Source organism: Sitophilus oryzae, unplaced genomic scaffold, assembly GCF_002938485.1.
Source record: "Sitophilus oryzae breed Bouriz unplaced genomic scaffold, Soryzae_2.0 scaffold_1576_pilon_pilon, whole genome shotgun sequence".
Lineage (NCBI taxonomy): Eukaryota > Metazoa > Arthropoda > Insecta > Coleoptera > Curculionidae > Sitophilus > Sitophilus oryzae.
This window is the reverse complement of record NW_022146254.1, coordinates 5,164,920-5,178,389: the sequence shown is the minus strand read 5'-3', so window position 1 is coordinate 5,178,389 and position 13,470 is coordinate 5,164,920. Positions and strand designations below refer to the sequence as shown.

The following is a 13,470-nucleotide window of genomic DNA, read 5'->3' as shown; positions in this document are numbered from 1 at the left end:
TTTACGTACCGGTTTTGCTAGTGGTGTCATAATTATGGCTATTTCGGCTATAACGATTTTTTTAAAGGTACATAATTATAATTTTAGATGTAAATAAAACATTTAATCACTAGTTAATTAAAAAAATATACCATTAATATTGCAAATTATATTTTATCCTCTCATAGCACATGTCTATTTAATTTTTTGATTATGTAACGAGCACTTTGTTTATTTACTTGTTTCGTCGAACTGCTTGAATCTATTTTTGCTTTTGATCAAATCGGCGTGAGAAACTATGAAGCTATAAAATGCTGTTTCGGGAAAGCTGAATATCCGGGAAAGTTGAGTTATTGAATGTTATTGCACCCAACAATTTTGCGGCAATTTTATTAACATTTGAATTTGTCACAACACAACACCAAGCCTAGTTCGGATTCTTTTTCACTTATTTCTTACTACAACCTAACCGAAACACCATTACATCACACAAACCTCTTACCTGAGTGTTTTATAGTTTCAATAACTGCACTACCAAAAAACAAAAATTCTTAAATATTATGACAAAGCCACGATTTCAATATTATTTTAATGCGATCAGCATGAACTGTAACCGGGACGGCGTGAAATACATAGCGAAAATTTCTGATTTCTGCCGTATACAGCGCTGCTGTCGGAATTTTTTGAAATCAACTGAAATGTACCAAGCCTATATGCCTACTTAATTTTCGATTATGTAATGGGAACTTGTTTACTCATTTGTTTCGTCGAACTGCAGGAATCCGTTTTTGTTTTTGTTTTTGATCAAAGTTATAAACTGTTCTTTCGGAAGAGTTGTATTGAATGTTATTGTACCCTACAACCACGGAATTACGCCCTTCTTTTCCTGTTAACATGTCAACGCCACGTCCAGGTTCGGCTCTTTTTCACTTCATTTTTACTAACTGAAACGGCTTTACATCACACAAACTTCCTACCTGAGAAGTTTAGTTTCAAGAACTGCACTAGTGAAACCGAAAACATAGTCACAATTTTAATATTATTTGAATGCGATCAACATGAACGGTAACTGGGACCGCGTAAAATAAAGTAGCTGGACAGTTCCGATTTCTGCCGTACCAAGCGCTGCCCTCGGAATTTTAAAAAATGGTTTGAAGCTATATGCTTCGGGCTAAGAGGTTTATGCTTCTTTCTGTATTATAAAAAGCAACACACTCTACGATATTAAAAATATTCTTATTTATTTAAGTAAAATTCTCTTGAAACAATTTTAATTTTTAATACCTCTTTTTGAAAAATAAATAAAATTTAATAAACGGTAACAGTTAGGTTGAATAAAATAAGAAATGCCTGTATCTTGTACATCCCTTTTAATTAATTAAATACTTCTTATTAATATTTATTACAATAATACTTTTAAAATACAGATAATTTTTTCAGTTCATTTCTTAATTTTGGGCGAAGATATTTCGCCTATTGTGTTCTATATAAACCTACTTTTATATACAAACTATGATAAATGTATTTATGGTTAAGTAAAGCTATATAAATATTGCTTTAAATACGATTAAAATAATAAAAATATATTTATATAAAAATCCTTTGTACTTAAATCAGTATTGTCTTAGTATTTTACAGGGAAATATGATTGAGGCTTATGATTATAGGCCATACAGGAAATAAACAATCTTTCCTGATTTGTATACAGGGTGTCTCAGGCTGAGCGTGCATTAGAAGTTTCTAGAGAACTACAACATTTAGCTCGGAGATTTTTTGCACATCATACTTTCACAACGAGATCTATCGATTAAAAATATTTTCAATATGGCGGCACTTCCGGAAATACCGGAAGTTGGCAGCAACTTCCTTATTTTAAATGGGTGCCCCCATTTTTTATTATGTACTTAAATTCTCTGTAAAATTTTATGAACATTAACCCAAGTTTTTGAGAAAAAAAAATATTTAAAATTTTTGAACGAAAAAAACTGCCTGTCAAAAATATGTGTATAGGCTAAACGTCAAATTTAGTGATTATCACAGCCACTGTGCCATAAAGAGAAAACACCTATCTATTTCAAAAATTAAATTGTTAGAATGTCATATAATAATGGCCGCAACTGTCATAGAATTGAGCGACTAAAAAAATAATCATAAATCATTTTTTTCAAGTGGAAACCCCATTTTTTTATTTCGCTAGTGAAAAGGCTTTTCAATTCGTTACTTTTTAACTATACATGTTCCTATACCTATAATAAATCGTTTTTGAGTTATTTAAGATTTAGTTTTAAAGCGTATATTTTCCTTGATTTTAACCAGTAGCCTCTATGACTTTAAACGTCAGGTGATGTAAAACAATAGATCTGGCCATGTCATATTGTGACGCTTTGTTCAAAAAGCAGCATCATTTTCGAGTCAACTTTGCGTTGTTTTTTTTTTCGGTCATACGGAATATTATTAATAATATCAACTATTAGATATCACCACAGAATATCTAGCTACGCAACAGAAGCCTCGTTACATGTATAAAATTGTAGGTAGCAAAAGGAGACAGGCTTTAAAAGCCTGTCTCCAAATCAGATATTTTGATGTGGTAGTTTCGCTACTACATAATAGAGGGCAATAAATTTAAAAGAAAACAGTTTTCTACAAACAAAATTTAAAAGAATTTTGTGCAGTGTTGCCATTGTGTAATTCATATCGTAATACTTCGTGATAAAGCCTACCTTCAAATTTGCTACATCATTTAAACATATTAAAATAGATCAGAGCTGTTTTTTTCAGTTTGCCATGTTAGTTGGAATTAAATCTTATGAGCTAAATTACAAGCACTTCCTGACGTTTGATTGTATAATTGAATCCTGAATTTTCATTGTAATTCGGCGACAATATAATAAGTATTGTTCTACTATTATGATACCACTTCCTGACGTTCGATTGTGTTCATATCAAGTTCATATCGTATAATCGGGAAAAAACGGCGTTAGCGATAGCTATGAAATGAATATCGCTGTCATTTTATATGTAAATTTATATGGGAAACGTCATCGATCGTCCTTTTCCAGCCAACTGGACGCCGTTTTTTTCAGAAGCATATCAAGTGATACCATAATATAGTACTATATTACGATACATGGCGTTCGATTGGGCTTAAACTTGGTATACTATATCTTCAGTGACATTGTAATATCATGGTACCATGGAGCATATAAAGTGGTACCTTCTATAGTACCATATTTGATGACATAGCAATATTAGATACATGGCGGCAATAGGGCTTAAACTTGGTATACTACGTATTTTCGGTGACATTGTAATATGATGGTACTATGATGCATATCATCTGGTACCATAATATAGTACCATATTATGTACATGGCGTTCGATTGGGCTTAAATTTGGGATACTACGTATCTTCGGTGATATTGTAATATTATGGTACCATGGAGCATAATAAGAGGTACCATAATATAGTACCATATTACGATACCATTTCCTGGCGTTCGATTGGGCTTAAACTTGTTATACTACGTATCTTCGGTTACATTGTAATATGATGGTACTATGATGAACGGATCTTCGGTGACATTGCAATATTATGGTACCTTAAAGCATATCGAGTGGTACCATAATATAGTACACTATTATGATATCATTTCCTGGAGTTCGATTGGGCCCAAATTTGGTATACTTGCGTTTCTTTATAAAGATTTGTTTAATTCATAATTTTAATTTATTTTACGAATTTTAATTTATTGTTCGATGTCGTGACAGCAACTTTTATGCCGAACTAATATATTATTAATTGTACCTGTGTCACTTTTTAAAATCTACCTAGGTCTATATAAATAACGTGGCAAACGGAAGAAATTTGTTATTATAGTATTTTTTAGTCAGTTAACATTTTTTGAACTGCATTTTAATAAATTATTTCCATTATTATTAAACTTATATTTCATTACTAACGTTCCAGCATTAATAAATATCACTATCAATCGCCCTGTATATTATTAATTTTAAAGGTAATTAACGGTATTTTCTTAGTTAACATTATAAGGTAGTGTATATTAAAAATGTATATGTTTTGTAATAGTATACTTAAAACTATTTTAATAGCCAAAGGAATAATTAATATAAGTGTATCTGACAAGAAAAGAAGAATAGAAAAAAACACATACTGCATTATACACAATAAAAAGAATGGGATGCCAATTCAAGTCTTTTTGAATCTGGCAACTGTGCATATTTAGCCGAGCTATAAGGCCGTCGACGAGCCGTCGATCCAAAACCGAAAGTTCAAAATTTCTAATTATATTCTGATTATGATATTGTCGCGCCATCTAGTATTCTATTTGTGCAATTTTAGCTCTTTCATTTCGAGTATTTTTCTGTTGCGTAGCTAGATATTCTGTGATATCACTAAAGAGCGAAAAAATACGAGATATATTTTTATAAATACGCTTTTTAAACTCCTAAGGCAAGCAGTATTTATACTATAGGAAATTCAAATTTCGTTTTCTGACAGATGGAAATAAATTGTCTGACCGTTTGACACTTAATGTCAAAGGAAGCTAGATGAAATCAAAAAAAATATACGTTTTTAAACTCAATCTTAAATAACTTAAAAAAAGATTTATTTTAGGTATAGGAACATGGAACATGTATAGCTAAAAAGTAACAAATTGAAAAACCGTTTCATTAGTGAAATAAAAAAAGTGGGTTTCCCTTTGAAAAAAATAATTTATGATAATTTTTTAATCACTCAATTCCATGACAGCTATCGCCATTATTATATGACATTTGAACAATTTAATTTTTGAAATAGATGGCCACATGTCTTTATGTCACAGTGGCTGTGGTCATGACTAAATTTGACTTTTAGGCTATACAATTTTTTTTGACAGGTAGTTTTTTCGTCCAAAAATTTTAAATGCACGCTCTAATACACGCTCAGCCTGGGACACCCTGTACACTTAATAAGTTTATCCATATAAAATGCACCCATAAAGTCAGTATCAAATAGTTTTTGAAGGATTTTTTGAATGTCTCTGTATATTTATGGATCTTGGTACATAGAAAATTAAATTCTGAACAACTTTTCTATTTGACTTTTCGATATTGTCACCTAACCTTTTTAAGTTGTCACAACCTTTTTTATATGTAAAGAGGATATGTGTAATTTGCCGCCATGACATGAGGACGTGACTTATGTCGTCATTATTATTTTTTGTTATTGAGTATACTGAAAAAAATCGCATAAACTTTTTTCCCATAATTCAATAAACAAAACGTATTTGTTGCAAAATTTTTGGCAGTGTACCCTGCCTTAAAAATTCATTATCAAAATTACTTGGGATAATCATTGACCTGATAATCTATTACAGAAAATAAAAATTAGGTTAGATTAGAAGAAAAAAGTTTGATGCAGACTTTATGGATAACACTGTATATTAATAAAAAATATATTAGAATTATTTTACATATTACCTACTATTGTAACTAATGCGTTTTTGAAAAATACACTACAAATACTTTTTACAAAATAACCAATATATATTTGTAATTTTTTTTAATTTCCTCATAAAATTTGAAAATAAAATTTAATAGAAAATAATAACATTAAAGCTTTTAAAATAATAGTTGAGATAATATTGCAATAGAATTTATGCTACAAAACTAAAAGTTGAGGAATTATATTTAATAAAAATGATTCACTTTATTAAAATTAATTTCTACAGATAATTCGACCTTTTAAAGTATTTCTACCTTTTTTCCCTGTGTTCTTCCACAACGCCCAACGCTTCCAATTCTCTTAGAACGGTATTTAGATATCCATTATCTGGATAGCTATGTGTATTGTTACTTGGCCCAATTTCAGTCTTATGAGGAATGTTCCATGACACAACATCTTCACATCCAGTTGTATTAGAGCGAGTTATCTGCAATTAGAATAACTGTAAGTAACAATCAATTTAATTGGTTTGTTATAGACTTACAGTAAAAATCAATTTACGATGCCAGGCTTCATTCAACAACCTGAGTACTTTTCTTCCTTTTGGGTTATCTGGCAGATAAGCAACTCTAGGAAATCCTACTGCATAATATTCTCTTCCAGGATTTGGATGTTCTGATCCTTGGATTCCTGACTGAATGCTAAAAATATCGGTTTAAAATTTATTTAGCTATACAAAATAATGCAAACGACAAAAAAGTAATAATAAGCAAAAATGGGTATAAGATTTTGAGGTAGTATTTAGATAATAATCATCATAGATAGAGATAAATCTCATTATATCTAAAGTATGTCAGGGACTGGAAAGTACTTAACTTGTCAAGAGGGTTGGAAAAATATGTATTTTTTATTTTTAAACAAAACGTGTTTTTAATAGTGTAAAACAGTTTTTAATTTTTTAAACAGAATTTTAAATCTAAAGTCGGGATTATATTTAAAGTTGTTTAAAACCACTTAGTGTAGATGCCTTTTTTCGTTTGAGAGATGAGTTTGAAGTTGATGAGAAGCATACAAACTCTAAAAATTACTCTGATCACTCCAAAAACGCATATGTCTCTCAAACAAAAAACTAGAATAATTTTTTATAAATATTCATATACATTTGTTATAAATATGTTCATATAATATAGGGTGGTCCGAAAAATAAAAAAGTTCCGAGTTAAAGAAATATGTAGGTGGCGTCCTCTATAAGTAGAAGTCATATTGATATCAAAATCAAATTTCTCATGTTAAAAACTCTCAGATAACAATTTTCATCCCAATATTGACGTTACTTCAGAAATTATTTGGAAAAAAATCGAAATAAAAATGAAACTTCTACACCCTGTATCTCTGAAACTAAGCATTTTAGAACATAGTACATTTATATGAAATGTTTACTTATTTTTATCTGCAGAATATGCCGCCGAAGTTTCTTTAAAACAGTTTGGACCACCCTGTATACGACATATCCAATGAGTGACATATTAAGTAATTTTTATATTAATTTTGATTTTGTTTATTACTAAATAATAAATGTATTTTTTTTAGAGGATAAATCCATATACAGTATGTCCCTCGATTGTCTTTACAAGAGGAAAAACTTTTTTATTATTGACATTTTTAGAAAAATACATTCTATCAAAACCTATCTAACCATCTATCAAAGCATGAAATCGGAATTATTTTACCATAAAAACGCCTTTTGATTTTTAGCAAATTTTTAGCGATTTAACAATATTTTCATCTTTTTATTAATTTTCAAATTAATAATTAATTGTATTTATGTAATATTTTTTGTACTATTGTTGGGCTTTAAAAAGGTATTATTATTATTATTAGATATATATTGTGGAAGCATTTTAAATACCCAGAGTTAGGTATCATAAGGGAGCCATATTAAATTTAAAAATAATTATATATACATCTTACTTATATATAATTTGAATTGTTCGGAAATTTAAAAATCCTGGCAAGCTTCTTTCCAAAACACCCCATTCCATAGTTCCAGGAGGCTGATTTCCATGTTTCTCCCCATATATACATCCACACACTGCACACTGAATATGTAGCAGTGCACCAGCTTCTTGTAATTCAGTTAGCGAATAATTTAAACAATCCAAGTGCAATACATGGTTGCAAGGCAAAGCTATAACAACTATAGTGGGTTTTAAAGGTTGTCTACATAGAGGACAAGGTTGTCTAGGAGCCCACTCGCTAGGTTTTGAAATCCTTACAAATCTGGATATGGTTGCGCTTGCAGGATCTAAACCTAAAATCATCAATGTATCTCTTATTGGTAAATTAAAAAAAAATAATGATTAAAATTTTATACCTATTATAGAAGCCATATTGTCAACACCATCGAGGGCTCCATCATCACTTCCACTGCAATTAATTAAATCTGCAGTGGAGGCAGTAGCTTGACTCTCCCTACTTTCCTGGCTTAAGTAAGTGGACACTGTATCTAAACTAGGTCTTCTGCCAGATTTGGTACTGCTGCTATCAGCATCCAAAAGTGTACGATTATCAATTTGTTGAGTAGAAATATTATTTGAGTTACTTGATTTGTGCCCTACAAGAAAAAAAAATAAATACATAATTACTGTTAAGAAAAAAAGATAAAATACCAAATATATTTAAATTATTTAATATGACTCTGGCTAAGTTAGATGGTGTTGTATCATTATTCTTGCTACTTTTTGAAGACGTTTTCTTTTTGGATGCATTCTTTTTATGGTTTTCAGAAGTGGAATTTAAAGCCGCACTAGTACCAATCACTTTTGCAGACTGATTATTGGTAGCATTATTATTATTGTAAGCCTTTCTTATATCTGCATTTCTCCTTCCTACAGTGATATCATTTTTATAACAGTTTAATTCATTATGAAAATACTTACCTGTTATTGGAGCTAATTCCTCTAATCTAACTTTGACCAGAGGATATGGTGCTTGTTTAATTCGCCTTACACTTCTTACATAACCATTTGCCAACCACATTTGAGTAAGATTGCTAAAATTTATTACATATGGAAATCCCAGATGAGTTTTGCTCATATCAATTGTTTGATCCCCTCTAGCCCAAGCTTCTTCTATTAAACATTGAATATCCATATCAAACGCATGCCATTCATGGTCTGATCCAACACATTCCCATTTAGCCCCTTTACCAGCTGGTGATGAGGGCGGATAGCATTTTCTTCGTACAGGGACAGCCACATCTTAAAAAGGGTATTACTTCTTGTAAAATATATATACATATATATAGTATGTACGAATAGTACCTGAGTATTCCAATTCTTGAGTGAGAGTGCGTAAATTTACATAATAATTTTGCAAATTAGGATCAGCATCAGACAATATAACTCTAGTTAACTGTTTGGCATTAGCACGTTCCAGATGCTGGCTCACTGCTGGGCTATATGGTTTCCAATAACCTGATCTAATTTCATATTCCCACACAACTACCGCGTGTCCCGACATGGTTTTATACTTTTTGCCTGCAAGGCGATTTAATAGCCTGTAATTTATTTGTCTATCATTTTATGGTTTCATACGGTTTTTTTCGGATTTTATGGTTTCATACGAATGTTATGTAAAATTAATCACAAAATGCAGAATAGTTTAAATATGATTGATTAATTTGACCTAATCAAGGGTTAAATTAATTGATCATTGTTTATTCTTATGAAAACGTCCTCAAAAATAAAATACAAACAAAACTGACATTATTCTGACAACTGACGCTGTCATTGCTGTCAATGTCAATTGTCATTTCACCATAGAACATTTCACGCTTGCATTTCACGCCCCTCTTGACAATCCATTACCAACCGTATTCTTTAGTCATTGCTACCAACCAACCCACTACCAGGGTTCGGAAAACTACATGTTACTTTTAAAAACTACATAAACTACATTACATGTAGTTAATGTAGTTTATGTAGAGGGTGTAGTTTATGTAACCTATGTATGTAACTTTCAAATATCAAAGGTTTGAGGTGAGGTTATAATAAGTTGAAGCTTTAGAAAACACAATATATTTAAGAAAACAGAAGAAATATGGCTTTAAATATAATATTCACACATCATATTATTTAGACCCCTAATACAAAGCAAATTTATTCATAATATCAATACATGGTTTATTAACGTAGTTTTCATGTAGTTAATGAAAACTACTAAGCAGGATTCGGAAAACTACATGTTACTTTTAAAAACTACATAAACTACATTACATGTAGTTAACATAAACTACATTACATGTAGTTAATATAGTTTATGTAAAGGGTGTAGTTTATGTAACCTATGTATGTAACTTTCAAAGGTATACCCGGTATACCCTTTCAAATGTCAAAGGTTAGGTTTGAGGTGAGGTTAAGTTGAAGCTTTAAAAACACATAATGTATTTAAGAAAACAGGAGAAATATGGGTTTAAATATAATATTTACATTATATTATCTCTATTACACCTCATACAAAGGAAAATTATTCATAATATCAATACATAGTTTATTAACGTAGTTTTCATGTACTTAATGAACGGGAAAAGACGTAGTTTTTGAAGAAAAACTACACGTAGTTAATCAGGTAAATTACGTCTTAATTAACTACTTCCGAACCCTGCTACTAAGTTGATTAACTACGTGTAGTTTATCTTCAAAAACTACGTCTTTTCCCGTTCGTTAACTACATGAAAACTACGTTATTAAACTACCTACTGATATGAATAACTTTGCTTTGTACGAGGAGTCTAAATAATATGGAAATGGAATGGTTATATTTAAAGCCATATTTTATCTGTTTTCTTAAATACATTATGTGTTTTCTAAAGCTTTATCTTATTATAACCTCACCTCAAACCTTTGACATTTGAAAGTTACATACATATGTTACATATAAACTACACCCTCTACATAAACTGCATTAACTACATGTAATGTAGTTTATGTAGTTTTTAAAAGTAACATGTAGTTTTCAACCAAACCAACCCAAGAACGGTTAGGTTAACTGTTCTTGAACCAAACCTGCCCACTACCAACGGCATAAAATGTGTTTTTTACATGTATTTTATTATCAAAACGTAAAAATAAGAAATAACACTAAACGCCCATGTCTGTTGTGAACATTATAGCTTACTTCGGTTTTTTCTTATTACCGATTCTGAACCATGGTACAAAGAAAACAAGGTATGATCGATAGCGACTCCAATTTCGTTAAGTTTGCGCATACCACCTGTGACGTCATACGCCATACAAAAAAAATATTCAATTGCCACTTTTATTAGTGGACTTTTTTTATTAAAAGACCAAAAATAGGGAGAATTAGGACATAACCCCAAAAGTTATGTTTTGACATCGAGCTTGACATTTGAAAAATTATTTTCACATTTTGACACAATTATGACACAATCAAATTTCACAGATGATCACAATCTGTTTGACAATTTGAAATTTGCGCGCAGAGCTTGCCGACCAATGGTGCCGTTTATCACCTGTGACGTAGTGACCATCCTGCGCAATATCATACCTTGTATTCTTTGTATCATGATTCTGAACCGTTCTAGAACTGTGATGCGTATGCGCAGAAGGAAATATGAAGACATTATTTCATTTGCGCATGCGCTGCAGAGTTCTAGGACGGTCCAGAATCGGTAATATCAAGAACCCGAACAAAGCTATACACAACAGTTTCTTTTCTATAATATAAAAGAAATACAGCGTGATGCTGATTTTTATCTTTAGTTTGGAGTTCAGCTTTTTACACTTTGTCTATGGCTATCGCTATCTTCAAGCACTTGGAGTTTGGTCTTTGGTTTGGTTATGGTTATTTTGGTAAAGGTGTGGATCCGGTGGCTGACCTTGAAGCCCATATTTGCTGCTTTTGATCATTCAAAACAGTTAAAACACATGTAGGTGGCACCACCTACAAATTGGAGTCATATTGACATCAAAATCAAATTTCTCGTGTCAAAAAACATCCATCCACCAATTTTCATCCAAATATTCACGTTACTTTAGAGATTATTTGGAAAAAATTGAAATAAAAATGAAACTTCTACACCCGGTATCTCCGAAACTAAGCATTTTAGGACATACATTTATACGTTGTATTATATAACTTTTTTACTTATTTTTATCAGCAGAATATGCTGCCGAAATTTCCAGAATATAATTCGGACCACCCTGTATATTGTGCTCTAGTGGACCAATGTTGATGATTTTTTAAACAATTTGTAGCTAAATTATTTGGTTTTTTAATATCTCTTTCTAAATTAAAAATAAAAGTTTCTATGTGTCAATTATACGAGGGAAAACAAAATGTTGGTATTTTGGTGAAAGTTTCAAACACTTTGTGGAGTATGTAAAAACAAAGCAAACAATTTAAAAATCACTTTATACCTTTTATTATCTATTTGTACCTTTTCTCGATAGTTAATTTTTTGGTTTATTTCGATAGCTTTAATTTTTTAGAGATATTCGGTTTTGAAGAAGAGATAACATTTTTTTCGTAATTTTTGCATTAAAACAATGTTTTTGCTTATGGGCCCAGTTAACAGATCTATGGAATAGTGTTTATGATATATGTAGTGTCACTGTTATTGTAAAATCACATTATTATTCTCTGGTATCTGTTGGGTAGCTGCTTTAGCAGAGATGGTTTTAAATCCAGAAGTTATATCCGCAATATCTGGCACAAATCGAGCACAGCCGTACCATCCTTTTCTTGAAGGTATTAGCGGCACTTTTGACCCTGTAACTTCGTTGTGGATAAAGCAATAATATTAATTTTAACTAAACATGATGACATACTATAGCTAGGGTTGCCACCTTTTTGCAAAGTAAAAATGTAGAAAAAGGACATTGGACTATGAAAAATGACTGGAGGGGTGGGGTGGGGGGGGGGTAAGCTGTTGATTGTGAACCGCCGATTATAAATCGCCACTTTCAAATTTTGAAAAACTCTTTTTAAGATCAAAATGGTTAAATATAAAGCCTAAACTATCATTTGAGATTAAACGGAATAGAACATGCTTTTTTTTTCAAAAGTTACAAATAAATTTTTAAACAATTTCAAATGTTGCAATCACGTTGCAAAAATTAATACTTTTGTGGCGTTTGAAAAAAAACATTTATTTTTTATTTTTATAACGTGTCTAATAAAATTTGGACGAAAGGAATATTGTTGGTTGCTGTAGATAATTTTCTCAGGGAAAATTCGTAAATACGGCTTTTTCGTCGAAAAAGGGCAAGGACAATTTGTTACAAAAAAGGACTGTCCTTTTCAAAAAAGGACTGATGGCAACCCTAACTATAGCTGGCTAAATTAGGCAACCCTAGGCTAAATATGGCAACCCTAACTATACCTCATAGTTTATGAATTATCACTTATCAAATTTCTTTAATTTTGATATTGACACACACCATAATTAAAAAGGAATATTCTACCATTTCGATTACCAAGTAAATCCAAACAGTGCTCTTTTATCATATAGTGCAATTGCCAAGTCATTACAGAAATAAAGATGTTCAATATTGATACTGACAATTTGTAACAAAATAGTTGAATGAGTGCTTAAAGAGAAACTAAATAAAATAAATTGACTTGGTTTTGTGTGAGGTTCAAGTTAACGTCTCCTTTCTGCTGCAATGGCTAAACTGGACGGGACCTACTTTTCTACCGACTTAGGAAGTGTCTAAATTAACTCTTACTCACGAGATATCCGATCTCATCCGGCCTCGAACCGGCGTGAATGAGCAGTGTGCATCAATAGATTTTACACTTTTCCCTTGGACAACAGCACGATGCAAAGTTTCGAACCGGTCACCCGTTCATCAACTAGCATCGCCTTACGTCGCTTAACTTCGGTGTTCTAATGGGAACCGGTGTTTCGACGTAGCTGAGCCCGCTGAGCCTTCTTATAGGCCTGAGCAGAGACAACATGGAGACAACTACTAGACGATCAAGCCCATGGGGAAATTAGATCCAGGCCTGGGTAATGC

The 13,470-nt window shown here is 31.4% G+C and overlaps 1 protein-coding gene across 1 annotated transcript; it reads right to left on the bottom strand.

The window, feature by feature from the left end:
* Positions 1–5,670: 5,670 nt before the first annotated feature.
* LOC115879323 (protein deltex) lies at positions 5,671–9,206 on the bottom strand. Its single transcript, XM_030896093.1, has 7 exons — positions 8,752–9,206; positions 8,368–8,688; positions 8,098–8,316; positions 7,803–8,042; positions 7,400–7,739; positions 5,973–6,129; positions 5,671–5,915 (listed from the first exon to the last, which is right to left on the bottom strand). Exons 1-7 carry the CDS (start codon positions 8,948–8,950, stop codon positions 5,739–5,741), a joined length of 1,653 nt encoding a protein of 550 aa, XP_030751953.1. The 5' UTR covers positions 8,951–9,206; the 3' UTR covers positions 5,671–5,738.
* Between the last annotated feature and the right edge of the window lie 4,264 nt (positions 9,207–13,470).

Bases quoted from the DNA above. Each gene is read 5' to 3' on its own strand.
- LOC115879323 (XM_030896093.1), bottom strand. From the start codon at position 8,950: ATGTCGGGACACGCGGTAGTTGTGTGGGAATATGAAATTAGATCAGGT. The intron at 8,043-8,097 runs GTATTTTATCTT...TTTTTCTTGTAG, and splicing joins AAATAATTTAAATATATTTG to GGCACAAATCAAGTAACTCA. The intron at 6,130-7,399 runs GTAAGATGTATA...CGATATTTTTAG, and splicing joins ACAATTCAAATTATATATAA to CATTCAGTCAGGAATCCAAG.